We start from the raw sequence: 16,574 nt of genomic DNA, 5'->3' as shown, positions 1-16,574 counted from the left end.
ATCCAGGGCTGGTTTTGCCACTGCTGTTTTGCAGGGCATTTTGGCAGCTCCTGCTTCCTTGTAGTTTGGCCATCCTCCCTTACCTCTGCTTTGGGATTCTACCCAAGTGTAAGGACTGCAGCAATGTGAGATGAAGAACATAGTACAGTTTTGTACCTACCATAAATGTAGATGTTCAAGATCCACATTGCTGCAGTCCAATTTACCCTCCCTCCTTCCCCTCTGTAGTTAGAGGTGGTTGTGTGGGTTGGGTTGTAAATATTGTGTATATTGTATATATTGTACATATAATTAGTGCAAGGGTGGTTGGTTGTTTGTTTGCTGTCTTTTGGTTTTGACCTTTATTTTTAGGGTCTTCTGACATCTGGGGCAAGAAAAGACTGAGGATATGACGTCGGTCATGCGCATTTGTACCCTGACGTCCTGATGTCAGTCAAATGCGCCTTGACCGACGTCAGCCTTATACTTTGATATTCGGGCCGACCGAGGACAGCGGACTACCCAAGTGTAAGGACTGCAGCAATGTGGATCTTCGAACATCTACATTTATGGTAGGTACAAAACTGTACTTTTCTAATACAAGGTTTTGCCTTGTAAGCAAGGGTTAACTTGACAAGATTTTGAAATAAATGCTTCTGTGTAACTGCAAGGCTGACATCTTGCTTAAGCAAGTATGAAAGCAGTTAAGAATAGATAAGTAATAACGGCTATGTGTCTGACACCTGCGAAGATAAAACATGCGTAGTTAGTTTGACTACTGGCTAAGTGGATTGTTCTCAGGATGGTGGGGGTACTATAATGTCCGCATTAGTTGCTCTTATTGTCTTTATCTGCTTAGTTACAACAGTTTGCATGTGTGTTAATATTTGTGTCAATAAAAGTATTAATCAATTAACAGCTGTTGGTAATGTAACATTGTATGAAAAGATAGCATTGAATGCAAGGGATTCGTATGTTGCAACAGACCAATGGATTCAAAGTACTGAAGATCGTATTGTATTGTAAATTGTCTTAAAATGTTCTTGGTTTTAATTGATACAGATTGTATAAATTAAAATGCTTTCCCCAAAATTATACTGTGTGTGCAGTAAAAAAAAATATGGCTTGCTTTGAACGAACAGTTAATTTCTTGTAAATATTCAGCTTAGATATTAATAACATATAGCTGTGGGCTTACTGTAAAGGCATCCTGTTATAGAAAAAAGAAAGTTGACTTTCTGTGAACTTTCAGATGCAGAAATGAATGAAATAAAATACAGACACTTCAAGTGACGCAAAGATGACGTGGCAAAACTTTTTGTGAAGTCTTTAGATACAGTAAGGAAGAAAATAACCAAAGAAGGACATAAAACAAAAATAATATTTGTCATTTCAACAGAAACTGTCCAGGCTAGAAATAACCATGGACTTTTTCATGATACAAACAGAAACCAGAAGAACAAGTCACAAGGACATTAAAAATAACATTGTTTGACATTTAAAAGAGCTTATAAACTGGACAGTATGTTTCACTCTTTAGTGACGTCTTTGGACTAAGTGTTCATCGGTCCTTAGTTATATGTGTCTAGCTATGTTATAATAGAATTGAAATGATCTCAGACAGTTAACTGTTTGGACATATTAAACTGCAACGGAAACAGTAGTACAGTGAGAGTCTGATGATTTTGACATGTGTTTCTACAGACAATTTAACAGTGGATATGTGGTGATCAAAGAACATTTACTTATCAGCAAAGATTCCCATGTCCTTAACTACTGGGTCAGTTTTTAGGGATTTCCAGTCAGAGTGATAGTTAAAAGGGACTTCTTCCTTGCTGAAGGATGATGTTGTACTTTTCTTGTCATTTGGTTTTAGTCCATGATTTTGATAGTTATTGGCTTGGAAAGGCCCTCTTGAAGGATCTTGGTGTCCTCTGGAAAGTTTATGATGGTACAAAGATTTACAGTCATTTGCAGACTCTGTCAGACATAAACCATTAAACCATTGACGTTCGCTTTGATCTGTAAGAAGTAATTGCCAAAGAGTGGCCCAAGTACCATAGTTTGAATTCTGTCCTGTGTAGAGGAGGGCTATCATGCAGTTCCACTTGGAGCTCAGCGAAGTCTGCGTGGCACAAAGACCTTTACTGCTATGTCTTTGTTCAGTCCATTCTGCTAATGGATTTCACAGAGAATAAAATGTTGCTAGATCTTGTAGAATGGTAGTCTTAGTTTATTTGTTTTTATTTATTATTTTATAAAGCTTTTCAGTATTTTTAAATTTTATTGCACATGGAAAAGTATGTACAGCATTTGGAACTGTAGCATTCTAATGAGTGACTGATCTACCTAATGCAAACAATTGAACCAACTTCCTGTTTGTTTTTTAGACTGGAAGCTAACACACAAAGAGAAATAGCAGCACTAAAACTATGTGAAGGACATCCTAATATTGTGAAGCTCCATGATGTTTATCACGATCAGGTACTTTACGTAATGGGACTGAGTTTTCATTGCTGAAATGTGCTTACTAGTATGTAATGTGGTCAGTCAGATTAACAATATTGCCACACCATAAATATGTACTGAATCAAAAAAGTAGGAAAAAAAACCTCCTGAACTCTTTAGTAGTCTGATAAAATGAGCTTTGTAAGGTGGGGAAATAAACACAAAGTACATGAGTAGCACTAATGAAGTTTACCTTTATTAATTTCTTTAAACTGTAAGTGCTTTGGTTCCAATCATATTTTGATTAAGATGAAAATGCTAAGTTTAAAAAAGTTCAGAAAGCTTGCTTTCATTAGTGCCACTTATTGTTATACATATGCTGCTGTGTATGTTGGATTTTAGTGGACTGGACATCAACTTTAAATGTGAACCTTCATTGTAGAGTTGAAGATTATGCCATTGAAGTCCACATTTTTTGCAACACCACCATCTCAGTGTTAGGTGTTTAACCCTTGTTGCTAAGAGTCTTTTTGGCAAGGTGTGAGGGGACTTTTCATTTTGGAGGGCAGCTTTTATTGTTTATTCCTTGCTGTTGACTAGAAACTGTGCAGTTAAAGTTTATAGCAAGTATCAGAATGTTGCCATTAGTTTAATATGTTCATGGATGTTTACTAGACTAATTACCACAAGGGCATTTTTAAGCCTAACCATGCATCCCAAATCTCTGACAAGTTCTGGTACCTTTGATAAATGTAAGCAAGGGCTTGGGAGATGAAACATTTACAAGCAGGGGCCTGGGAGATGAGCCATTACAGGCTGCCTGTGTCCATTAGAGACATAGGTACCAAACCAGGGATGAATTTCCTGTTCCCCATCCAGTTGTGCAAGTTACACTTGAATTGGGTTAGGGAGGAACTTTGCTTCACATGAATGGAAGCCTGTTCTAGAGAAGGGGTGGTCTGTGGCATACATACCTGTCTTTCCAGCAGGTCCTGTTTATATCACCGGCAAGGTTTAAGTCTTTAGAAAGGATAATTCTAGTGCTGTTTGTTTTGCAGATATGCAGGAGGTCCTTCAGAGTGGGGGTCTGACAATGCTTTGTATGCCAGGCATAGATCTCCCCTCAACAGCCTGTAAGAGAGAGAGAATACAGTGATAGGACCTTGAGGCCGGCTGCACAGGACATGTTATTTACCCTTTGTGTTCTTAGAATAAGGAACCTCTGTGGACATTCCAGTTGTTGGATATGCCTGGTTAGGTGCATACCAAAGGGGATATTGTACTCGATGACAAGTCTGATAAATGCCGAATACAGTGGAACCTCCTTGTGCCTAAATGCCATACCTTTGTTTATAAGTTACCCAATATAGAATGATTTCCTCACTACTGTAGACATGTAATAGTCAAAGGCTAGATTACTGTATATGTGTGTCCCAAGTCCCTGACTATTGCATCAGCTGTTAGGAGTGGTCAATATGATAGTTACTAGGGGTGGATGACTTCCAGAAGGATTCTATTATGTATTTATTGGTGTTTAGTTTTAGTTCATGGCTCTGGTGAATATTTGTGTCAGTAGGTTGTTCAGTCATCTGCAAATTTAGCCATCCAGAGGCCATTAACTTCAGAGAAGTAAATGCCAAAAAGGAGTGGTCCCAAGACTGATCCCTGAGCTTGTGACTGGCCTCTTTGTAGAGGTGGACTCCCCAGTTTTAACTTCCTGGGTCTTGTCTGGTGAGCCAGTTGACTATCCACCTGGTGACATAAGGGTTTGTACCTAACTTCTTAAGTTTGTCAACGAAGTATGAGTGGGAGATTGTTTCAAATGCCTTGGGCAGGTTAAGGTAGGCAATGTGAACTATTTTGCCCTCAATCCATTTCTGTGGTGACCTTCTCAAAAAAGTCCACCAGTTTGAGTAGGCATGACCTGCTCTTGATGAAACCAAACTGGGTTGGTCCAGTGTCTGGAGGTTTCCTATGTCATTATTGATCATCTCCATGATAATTTTTTCCATGGCTTTGCATATGAGACTAGTGAGACTTAATGGGTCTGTAGTTTCCGGAGTTTGTAGATGGCCCACTTTTGTGCAAAGGGATGACTGTTGCTGTTCTCCATTCATGAGGCACAAAGCCTGTTTGGAGGCTACAGTTGACTTATCAGGCCCTCTGGAATTGCTATTTAAGTTTCATGCTATTTAGAAGGCTGGGATATTGTTTGGGCTCACTGATGCAGTGTTTTTTGCCTTAAGGAGAGTGTTAAAGACCTGTTCCCTAGTGATAGCAGGGGGGTTTTCCATTTGATGGTATTTCCTGAGGGAAGGTTGAAAGGGAGAGAGGGATAAAAGTGGAGCTGAATTTTCAGCCTGTAGGTTTATCTTCTGGCTTAGTATAGGTGGCTGCATTTACAATAAGTTCTGTACCCAGTTGTGTATTGCCTTTGCAGTTGTGGACATAGCTAAAGAATGCTTAGTGGTTGTCCTTGGACTAGGAGGCCAAATTTACCTCAAATTTGGCTTTGGTAGACTTTATTTGTTCTCTGAGTTGTTTGTTTAATTCGGTGAGGGTGCTTTTATCCTGCTGGGTGCTGCACCTCCAGCAGCTTCTGAATGAAGAAAACCCTACAGAAGATGTACTGCCCTAGACCCAGCCTACAATAACAAGAGAGGAGGAGGAGGAGCCTACCATAGAAAATCAAAACAACACTTAGGAAAATGAAGTCAGGGAAGGCAGCAGGCTCAGATGAATTCTGATGAAGTCAGAGTGTCAAGAGTAATGTATGACAGAGGAATGATAAAGAAGCTGAAGATTAAGGTATACACAACACTGGTGCAACCAGGACTCCTAAATGGTACATAAACTGGGGCAGTAAAGGTAGAGCAGTTCAGGAAGCTAAAGGTGGTAGAGATGAAGTGCCTGAGACAAGCTGGTAGGATGATCTCTCTGGGACAGACAACGAAATGCAAAAACCAAAGTAGCTCCAGTAGCAGAAAAGGTCAAAGAGAACAGATTACAGTGGTGCAGGCACAGGTGTAGAAAAACATCTGGTGAAGAAAATTTGGGACAGATAGAAAGAAGGAAAGAGGAAACAAGGACATTTAGTAGAAAGGTGGTTGGGCTGTGTTAGAGAAAATGTGCAATGGTTATTTATGAGTGTTGAAGAAGGTAGGAAAGTGGCATTAAAAAGAGTTGATGACAGCTGACACGACACCCCAGCCCCATGTAAAATATGGGAAAAAGGTGTGCCGATGATGATGGTTATTGATTAAGCATAAAGAGAAAGGATCAAAATTGTCCATTCCAGACAATCCCCAGCAGTAAGCAGTCAGTTTGTGCACGTATGCTGCATGACCCAAGGTGCAATTCATGGGAAGTCAAGAGGCTTCTAAATGCTGGCATTTAAAGTCCCATAATTGTCCAAAAGAGGTAAGTAGCTTGCAGCCTAACTTGAATCTTTGTAAGCACATAAACGTCAGTAAACAGAAAAAAACACTAAAACTATCTAAACCTGATATATGTCGTGCCCTACAGAAAATTGTTTGCTTGCCTTGTGCCAAGCACAGTAAAATAATACTGGACACGATACAGAGGGTTATGATCAGGTCTCTGATCATAATCACATTATGTGTTCGAGACATGGAGGCCAAGAATCGTAGCATCCTTGTCGAGAACACACAATAATAGGTTATGATCGGTGAGACCCTAGTTTTTGTAGTGCATGGAGTCTTATTTACTCAGTGTACTATCAGTTACAAAAGACAAAAATGTGTTTTATCAGCTTTTAAAGCCAGCAAAGCACTTGGTGAGTAGTGCTGTATAGACAGCAAGTAAGGAAAAAGTCAGGGACAGTTTTTTTAAATACTTCCCTAATTTAAACAAGTTACTTACAGACTAACAACTGGAAACTTCTGTGGACATGGGAGGAAAGATAGTCAGGGACCAAAGGGACGTTTGTTCCGCTATACTCGACTGTAACAACACTTATGGAGTGTGTAACCTTTGGTACACACCTTTGAAAGCTGTTGCAGTCAGAAATCTTGCTACAGTAGCAAGTAACAAACAGGTTTATCTTTTTTCCAGTTTTGAAGTGTAATCACGACACACCAAGCACTATATGCTTATTTACAGGTGCTTCACTTGTACTTTAAAATATTATAAATTTTGTTCGTAACTGGTGTTAAGTTACTGTAACAGTTGAGATTATGGCTGCTTTGCATTTCGTTCTACTCTGTGTTAAAATGCACTGAAACCATGGGGAAAACATTTAGCTGCAGTTATCTTGCATTTTAAACTATTAGGCTTTTTACTGATGTGAGGTTACTGAAGCCAAGGTCATGCATGGCTGCATTGCATTTTGTCTTTGTGCTAAAATGCAGTAAATCTGTTTGGAAAATGCTTAGCAGGATTTGTCTTTCACCTTATTTGGGTTAAGAACAGAATACAACTAAACCAGTCATGTAAAGAGGCAAGCAAGTGAATGCGGGAGGCCAATGCAAACACAGGGGAAGACAGGCAAAACAAAGAGCTCTATCTTCATTTATTTTATATCTCAAAAAAGACTTGAAACTATATCAAAATGTTCCGCAACACCAAAATATTATTTTCTGTTATTATCAAGCACAAAATAACATTAACTGCAAATAAAGCAAACTTTTCTTGATTACTATGCCAATTATATCCTTGAATTTCTGAGTCCTTTATTTTTTGCTGATGGTTCTATACATAAAGGAAATAAAGGGAGAAAGAGGACTTCCCTGCTTGATTCCTCTGTTCAAACAAGCTATCAGAGAGAAACTTTTCCACAGTAATTCTTGCCTGTGACACTTTATATATCACCTGTATTAACACTGTTATTTTATCAGGAAGTGCAAGTGCTCCTATTCCCCTACTCATAAAATTCTACCCGACTATCAGATGCTTTCTGTATATCAAGATCACTAAAAGTAGCAACTTTTTCTTACTCTCTGCTTTCCTCTTCATTATGATTGATGCCCTTCCATGTCACTGTTGTAGTATTCTTTACCTAAGGGATCTACTGCCAAGGACAGCTCAACATCCAGCCAATGTACCAAAGCCTTTAGTACTTATAGGCGTCGCACTTCACACACATTCTCCCCACGCACATCTTAGAGCATTATGGTGACGTACGGATACACACACACTCAGAACTTCTGCCGCGAGTCCAAATGCCATTGTTAAATTTCAGGTTTGAACGCCCTTCTGCTGTGCTGGTTACAAATTTGTGTTTTTAGATGTGCCCCATTGGAGTTTCTTCTGTTTCTTCTCTTTTTGTGGTTATTGGGTTCATGTCATCCAAAAAGAGAAAATGATAGTGTGGGAGGCAGATTCCCCATAAGAATCATTAAGACCACTGTCACTTCTATTTGGGTGATTTTCATGATCTTACGCAGTGCTGTATCTGCCAGGCATTTGTGCCCAACACCCTACATAGTCATCTCTCCTCCTTGACTGTATACCTGGAGAACCAATGTCTTATGTTGTTGGCTTAAGGTGCTGTGGCGGGATCTTCCTGGCCTGAGGGCCAGCTGTCTGCCAAGAAGGCCAAAATCATTTGGTCTGATCTGGCTGCTGTCCAATCTCCCCTAGATGTATCTGTCTCTCTTGAGGCTGGTGAAAGCCTGGAGGATCATTGGGTAGTTGCTTTGGATTCCTGTGCCATGACCCCATCAGAGGCGAACATGGATCCAGCTTCTCGCACATCCATGGAGACATTTTAAACATCTGTACCTGATGCTGAGGGCAACCTCAGCTGATTATATCCAAAAGATCAAAAGAGATTGAATCCTCAGATCTTGGGAGGGGATTCCTACCTCCGTTACTGAGTCACATCAAGGTTGTGACCCTCCAAGGGTGTTTAGAGTGGACATCTCGCAGAAAAAGAAACAAAAAAAATGAAACGTGCTTTCCCTGTTAAGGATCCCCAATGTGAGTGGCAGGATTTCACTCAGTGTTTACTTAATGCTTTGTTGGCCTTGAAGCCTCCTCAAGGGGTCTCTGTTCCTGCCCCCTCTGGCCTTCTACTTCACTCAAGAGGCCTAGGAAATTGGTTTCCTTGGATGACGACTTGGACTCCGGGGAAGGAGCTTTGGATTATTCTTCCCAAATCCCTTCCCCCTTGGACTGTGGTTCAGAGGAGGGGGACTCCATAAGTCCAGATTCCCCCATGAAGGAGCTTTCCTTTGGGGCTACCATTGCCCGTATGATGGATTATTTTAAGTGGGATTGTCTCAAGTCTTCGAAATTCTAAAAAGATGATATGAGCTCCGACAGATGGAGTCTTACAAAGCTATATGCTGTTCCTCCTATTCTGGCTGCCCTTTTGGATATTTTCTCAGTACCATTTGCAGCTCCTGACTCTTAGCGGCCTGTACCTAAGAAGCCACATAGATTTTATTTATTTTAACATTTGTTTACCAGGAAGTCCAGTTGAGACAGAGCCCATTTTCATCGGAGACCCAGGGAGAAACACTCCAGATGCATGCCTGAAAAGTGCAAATTTCTTTATAAATGCCCTTCTGCTGACCTTTCTGTAGTATCAGTCCCATATGACAAGCCATCCAAATTATTGCTCTCTACCAGGCTGTTGCCTTCTGATAAGGATGGCAGGGCTATGGAAAGTCTGGGCAAGAAAGTTTACACTACTGCCACTTATCTTCTAGAGTCATCAACTACCAGACTCATATGACCAGGTATGTCTTGGCTGTCCTTTTTCAGGTTTCTAAGGTGGTTTCTGACCTTCCTGACTGTGAGGGGAAGGCTTCACCCCTTTCCCTGCTGCGCTCTACTTCACAAGTTGCACGACACTCCGTCAAATGCAGCTGATGCCTCTTCCAGGGTTGCTGCCTTTGGTTAAGTTATGATGCGTTATTCTTGGCTTTGTCTTCAGGCTTTTCCTGGTGACATTAAGATCAAACTTTTGGATGTTGTTTTGAATAATAAAACTCTTTTTGGATCTGCTGCTGATGAACTTTTGAAGCCTTCCCAGGGCAAGGGCAAAGCCCTTTGAAACATAGATTTGTTTCTCCTATTCCCAAATTTCAAATAAATTATTCCTCTTAAGTCTGCATTTGTCTGTAGACAATCTTGCCCTCTTAAGGGAAGAAAGGTTCTAGGCATGTGTCTCCCACTAACTGTACTTAGGCTCCTGCCATCCAGAAACCTGCTTTGCAGGACAAGCTGGGTTGTGTTTGACAGTATGTTTCCTCCTCCCTTGGCCAAGTTCCCTTGTTCCTCTGTTTGCCCCCGTCTCTTCCAAATCTACTACAAATCACTTCAGACTCTTGGGTTCTGTCTGTTATCCATCAAGGATATTTAATGGTTTGGAGGTCCCTTCCTCCCTTTTCAGAAATTCCTCAGTCTCCTCAGGAACAGCTGTCTCATTTCCCAGTGGTTCTTCACACTCTTTTGGCACAGGGCACCATTTAAACCTTGTTTCCTGCTCAATTGGAGTAGAGGTTTTATTCCAGGTTGTTTTTGGTCCCACAAAATGAGGGCACACATAAACCATTTCTGGATCTTTCCAGTCTGAACACCTCCATCAAGATTCCTTCCTTTTGGATGTTATCTCTGCAGACATTATTTTCTCTTCCTCTTCTTCAACCCCAGGCTTTTATGGTTTCTCTGGATCTCAACGATGCCTACCTTCACATCCCTGTCCATCCTCTCTTCAGGAAATGTTTACATTTTTTTCTGTCTTTGTATTTCATTTTCAGTTCTCTGCTTTGACCTTTGGCCTCCCTACTGCCACAAGGGTATTCACCATATGCCTCTCTCCTATCATTGCTTTTTGCAGGGTTCAAAGTATTCAGATATTTCCCTATTTAGATGGTCTGCTTATTAAAGCTCCTTCCCCCAAGTCTCTGGCTCAGGATCTCAAGTTTACTACTTCCCTGTTAGAGTCCTGGGGTCACCACAAACATCCTTCCTTAAGTGCAGACTTTAGACAGTTTTCATGCTGGCATCTCTGCCTGCCCTAAGGCTCTGTTTGTAATTCCCTTTTACCAATCCCTTTATCAGCTGGCATCTGTCACCGCCAGGGAATTTCACACAGTGCTCAAGTTCATGGCTTCCACCATTCCCATGCTGCCTGTTGCCAGGATTGATATCTGATATGAGGAAGCTTCAGTGGTACATCGAGTTCGGGTGTCTTCAGCATTGTCACCCTCTTGACTTCCAGTTACCTTTCCTTCCCTGTCTCAAGCTCAAGCTTCAATGGTGGATTCTTCAACTTTCACTCAACCTGGGGCGTCCTTTTCAAGCTCCAGTTCCAACTCAAGAGCTATTTACAGACTCCTCTGAGAGAGGGTGGGGTGCCTCCTATGGCCTTCTCAAAGTTCAAGGTTTCTGGCCTCAACAGAAATCAGATCACATCAGTGTAAAGAAGATAAGGCTTCTAGCTGTTCAGGCTTTTTATCCCCTTTTTCATCCCAGGCCCTTTAAAGTTTTCATAGACAATACCACACTGATGTGGTATATCAGCAAGCAAGGGGGCAAAAAGGCCTATCTTCTTTACAGACTAGCTCACTACCAGGAAAACATATTTGTCCAAATGGAAGCAATCTTTTGTCTAGTGCCTCTCTAGCCATCAGTATCCCCTATCTGTGGAGGATCCCCTGTTTCTCTCTTTATTTGTTTGATCTGCTTCATGCCGGGTTGGCATATTCTTAAGTTAAAGCTCACTGTCAGCAGTTTTTGCTTGTTTGCCATTGGGTCCTCCTCTGGCCTCTAGATTTGAGGTCAAGCAATTTCTTAAAAATGCATCTTCATATCAAACCTCCCAGGAAATCTATTCCATCTTCTTGGGACCTTAGTTTTGTACTTGAAAAATTTACTTTTGAGCCTGCTTCTTCAGCTTTCTTACATCATTGTACTTGGAAGACTGTTATTCTTTTGGCTGTCTCTTCAGCTAAGAGGGTTTCTGAACTTCTGGCCCTCATGGCTGTTCTTCCTTCTTATATTTCCACAGAGACAGGGTGTGTCTGTACTAATCTTTCTTTTATGTCCAAGGTGGTCAATGAGTTGTGTTGTAATCAGTCTGTTCATCTTCCTTCATTTTGTTCCTTCTGTGCAGTCTGCCAGTGAGAAAATTCTTCACACCTTAGATTTGCATAGACAGTTTAGATATTATTTGGATAAAACTAAAGATGTGCTGTTGTCCTATTTTGCCTTCATTCTTAGCAGGTTGGGTTCGGATCCGAGGGACTCGGCCTTATACACCAGCTTGAGGTCTTTCAATAGCTTCTGTCTATTTCCTATCCCATCATGCACTAGGAGAGCTCCCCAGATCTTGTTTGCCACTAAAACAGATTGGGTGCTCCTCTCAGGCTCTGGCCACGTACAATTTCTTCATATATTTTTCTTGTACAAATAGTGTTTCTTCTACTGTATCTTTATTAGTAATCACTTGGTTTTACTGCTAAAGTCCACAGGGCATAGCCCGTTTAAGTTAGAGGGCTATGCCATCCTCTTCCTTCTGTTAGAGTTAGATATAGTTTGTTCTTATTAGTTGTTTCTAGTGTTGTTACAAAAAAAAAGTTTTCCTTTTGCATACATCTACAGTTTAATTGTTGGCTGTTTTTTCCTTGTCTTGACTGATCACCACTTTTATGTCTATCAAGGATCCCTCAGAACCACAAGGGCGGGAGACTTAAACCTTGACACGGTTATAAATAGAACGTGCTGGAGGGACAGATTCATCACCCAGAGACTCCCTATGCTGTGGAACAAAATCCCGGTACATGTGAGGCAGAGCACCTCTCTGGCCTTGTTCAAGAGGAATCTTGACCAATGGATGGGAGATTGCAGATATACCCCAGGGATTACTTCAGTGTCACTGCTTGACAGAGGCACAGCAAAATGATAGGCATAGTTTTTATTCAAACTAAAGGGGTGGCGAAAGCCACATAACTATGGGCTAGGCTTATAAATGCCCTTAGGCAGATAGCCTAGTATGAACCTATGAACCTATAAGGACCCAAAACCCTCTGGGTTTTAAAAAGTATGAAAAGTGCAGGCAGAAAATGTCCCTTACAAACAAGGCAATACAGTGTGTGTATATTGTTTAGGAGCTGTTCACCTCCAGGTGTCCTGTGTGATTTGCCATTCCTTCAGCCACAGGGCTTTATTGGAGCATAAGAATAAGCTGATTTTAAGAGGCCTTTTGAAAACCCCCTTCGCTGAAGTGATTCAAAGAGGTCAGGATCCTTCAAAATCTGATCAGTCATCTTCTCCAGTCTGACAGGTCTTCAAAAAGGTCTCCATCTTCTAGCGCTCTGTCAGAGCCATCCCAAAAAGTGCCTAAGATATGCTCTCTGTATCCGAAAGCTGTCTGTTCTGAGAGGCCTTCCACTTCGGCCCCATCAGTCTCAGCACCAGTGGAATTTCAGTTACGGAGCCGGTCCCATGAATTGGAACCGGTATCTCCAACTCTGAGGTCACCTTTACTTCAACCTTCTAAATCTCCTGCCCCCTTGTCTCGATCTTCCAGGAGCTTGTCTAATGATGATATGGATCAGGTGGTGCAGGGACTCTTGAGTACACCAGCACTCACCAAACTGTTATCTGATCCATCCCTGAAGGCTTCGAATCTGACCAAACCCTTCCCTTCTGTACCATTTCCTCCTCTGAGCCAACCTCAGATCTCTTTGCCAGAATGTCTGGAGCTGATCTTGGTGGAACTGTCAGAACTGAGACCTGTCACAGGATTGTCTGATCCGAATATTGCTCTGACATCCTCAGTTTCATCAGAACTCGAGGAGTCTAGGGGCTGATGCTGCCCAGTCAGGTCCAAGGAGGGGAGTCTGATCGGGCAGTTGTCTGATCCGAACTTTCCTCTCAGGGCATCAGTTCTGGTGAGCTCTGCTCCTACATCGGCCTCGGAGCTTTCCCCCTTAGTCCTGGGGATTCCCACTGGTTTCTCGGAGCTGGAGGTTTCCTCGGATCAGGGGCGGGGAGCCTTTAAGATGATGAGGAGAGTGCTGGCAGCTCCACTCTCAGGTCTGGACCTTCTACCCCCAAAGACACTGGTGTCTCTCTCTCTCTACCCTTGCATCCACAGGGAGGCACTTTTGCAGCCCCTGATGCCCCCTTGTGTGGATTCTCAGGCCACTACCGAGACCCTTTTGGAGTCTGGTATGCCGCAAAACTCTTTGTCAACTAAGGATCCTGCAGTTGTCTCGATCTTGGATGGGTCTGAAGCCGCTGAGCAGGCACCAGCTTCCGAGGAAGTACTTTGCACTACCGATTCTCGACACAAACCGACTACTTCTTTTGCATCTTCTGTTCTTTCAAAAACTACCGAGTTTCTAAGGCCCAGGGTATGAACCACACACAAGAAATCGACGACCCCATCTCGGGTACCTGCTTCCTTGCCTCAGTCGCAAATACTTAAAATGGTGGAAGACCTTATAATGTTGATCAGGGGAGGCCAAGCTACCCCTTCCAAAAGAAAAAGAGATTTGTCCCCAGTAGTCTTATCTGAACAGGAGTCTGATGACTCCAGTACCTCTGAATATGAAGACATGCAACCTCTCTCTGCTTATGAGGATTCTGATGCAGAGGAATCAATTCCTTCAGCCTCTCCACCCGAATATTCTTCCTTTGGGGAAACCCTTCATACTTTAAGGGAGCATTTCCAGTGGGAATGTCAGGACAACCCTCAGTCTAAAAAGAGACTCAGAGAATTTTTAGATCTTCCACAGCACAGACCCCTGGCCATTCCTCCTGCATTGGAGGTTGTGGATGATGTTTTCATGGAATCTAGTTTAACTCCTGACACTCTCCCTCCTGATCCTCTGTCAAGCAGAGCCAATGAAGTGATCCCAGGGGTGTATTTTCTGTTACCCATCCACTCGTCAAGGTTTCTCTTGAAGAGTGTTAGTGAGGGGCTCTGCCTGATGTAGTTTGGAATTTTGTTCCAAAGCATGGGGAGTCTGTGTGACAGGAATCTATCCCTCCAGCATGTTCAATTTATTGTTGTGGCGAGGTTTAGCTCTCTAGAATGCGTGTGTCGCAGTTACTTGGATTTCTTTAGGTGGAGGATGTCCATCAATTCTGAGTTGGACATGGCTTTGTAAGTCAGGCAGAGATCACCTCTGAGTAAGCGATATGCCACTGAGTACAGCCGGAGTTTTTTTAGTCGGGCTGCATAGGACATATGTTTGAGGCCAGTAATCCTCTTGTTGAGGTACTTTTGTGGTCTTTCCAGCTGTTGGAAGTGTCTTGTGAGGTAAATCCCAAATGGGGCATTGTACTCTATGATAGGTCTAATGAGTGACGAGTAGAGGGGATCTATAACCTCTTTATTTCTTGATGTGAACCCTTTAGTAATTAGATGGGCCACAGAGAAGGATTTCCTAACTACTTTGGCAATATGATTGTCAAAGGAGAGATTACTATCTACCTGGGTCCCCAGATCTCGTATTACCTCTTCATTGTTAAGGGGGCTGCCACCTATGTGGTAATTCGTGGGTGTTTTGTTTTTCCCAAATGGGATGACTATGCATTTTTTGGCATTTAGCTTGAGGCCATGACTTTGACACCAGGTGTCCGTCTCAGTAAGGCCCTTTTGGAGGATGTCTGTGTCAGCAGGAGAGTCAATTATGGCTCCCAGTTTGCAGTCATCGGCGAACTTGGTTAGCCATAGTCCTCCTGTGTTTGCCTGTACTTCTGAGAAGTATATGCCGAACAGTAGGGGTCCCAGGACCGAGCCTTGCGGGACACCACTTGTGACTGGTTTAGAGTCTGACCTGGAGCCCGCTATTCTTACCGTGTGAGTTCTGTCTGTAAGCCAGTTGGCAACCCATCTCGTGACAAAAGGGTTTATGTTCAGGCTGGTGCGTTTTTCCTGTAATACCTGAGTGGGGAATGGTGTTGAAAGCCTTGGTGAGGTCAAGGTAGGCTGTGTGAACCAACTTTCCCTTGTCTATGGCCTTGGTGACTGTCTCGAAGAAGTCAACCAGGTTTAGTAGGCATGATCTGCCCTTAACAAAGCCAAACTGGGTCGGGTCAAGTGTTTGGAGGTTCCCAATGTCTTTGTTAATGAGTTCCATGATGATGCACTCCATAGCATTGCAGACCAGGCTAGTCAGGCTTATGGGGTAATAGTTACCATGGTCAGTTGTGGCCCCTCCTTTGTGCGTCATTCTATGGGCACGTAGCCTGTGGAGAGGCTGAGGTTGAACAGCATGTTTAGGTGGGGTGTTAGTTTGTTCTGTAGTTCGTGCAAGACGCAGCCTGGGACACCATCAGGTCCCATTGGCGCTGTGTTTTTGGTTTTTGAAAGGGCTGTTTTCACTTGTGCGTCTGTGATTTCTGGGGCACTACACTTTTCTGGTATTGTTGTGGGCCCTTTTGGAGGTGAGAGGGGGGTGAAGTTTGCACTGAATCTATCTGCCAGGATGTTGGCAATATCAGTAGGTTCAGTATATTTTGTGCTATTTTGCACTAGTTCAGTGCATATCTGCAAGTTGCCACTTAGATTCTTAACATAGCTAAAGAAGGCTTTGTGGTTACCTTTTGAATCCTTGGCTATTTTTCTTTAGAAGTTAACCTTGGATGATTTCATGAGGGACCTTAGTTTCTTACTGATACTGATCAGGGATGTCTTTCCTTCTTGGGATTTACTTTTTTTCTGAACTAGTTTCCTCCTCCTATTGTATAGCCTGTTTATTGCAGGGGTCCACCAATCTGGTTTCTCTTAGAGGAGTGAGTCTTGGTTTTGCTAGGGATGGTACGATCCATGCATCCTTGTAGGTGCTTATAGAGTGCATTTTTAAAGGTTTCTGCATCTTGGGCAGCGTTATCCTTTAGTGTGGGGGCTGTGAAACTTACCACTGCTGTCTTAAGTAAGGTGAAGTTTGCTTTAGAGAAGTTTTTTACTATGGTGATGACCAGGTCCAATATGTTTTCACCTCTGGTAGGGGAGTTTACCAGCTGATCCATGGCGTTTGAGTTGATGAATTCCAGGAAGCAGCCTTTCCCCTCTGCCACCATGGCATCTCCCTCAGATCCCAACACTTTTGACCCAAAGGGAAGGAGAATTCATGCATCCCCAATTGCAGACCCTCAATTTGGCAGCCTGACTTCTTCCCTGACCACAGTACAAGCTACCAGTCTCAGTAAACAGGTTCTAG

The 16,574-nt window shown here is 42.6% G+C and overlaps 1 protein-coding gene across 1 annotated transcript in view; it reads left to right on the top strand.

Moving 5' to 3' along the window:
• The window catches only part of RPS6KA5 (ribosomal protein S6 kinase A5), a 1,659,077-nt gene that overhangs the window by 751,849 nt on the left and 890,654 nt on the right, over positions 1-16,574 (top strand). The window contains 1 exon segment of the mRNA XM_044073623.1: positions 2,370-2,463. Coding sequence (XP_043929558.1) covers positions 2,370-2,463 — 94 coding nt within the window.

The sequence above is a fragment of the Protopterus annectens genome, chromosome 6.part0, assembly GCF_019279795.1.
Source record: "Protopterus annectens isolate FY-2018-M chromosome 6.part0, PAN1.0, whole genome shotgun sequence".
Classification (NCBI taxonomy): Eukaryota; Metazoa; Chordata; order Ceratodontiformes; family Protopteridae; genus Protopterus; species Protopterus annectens.
The sequence above is the reverse complement of the archived record's forward strand: the minus strand, read 5'-3'. Positions and strand labels throughout refer to the sequence as shown.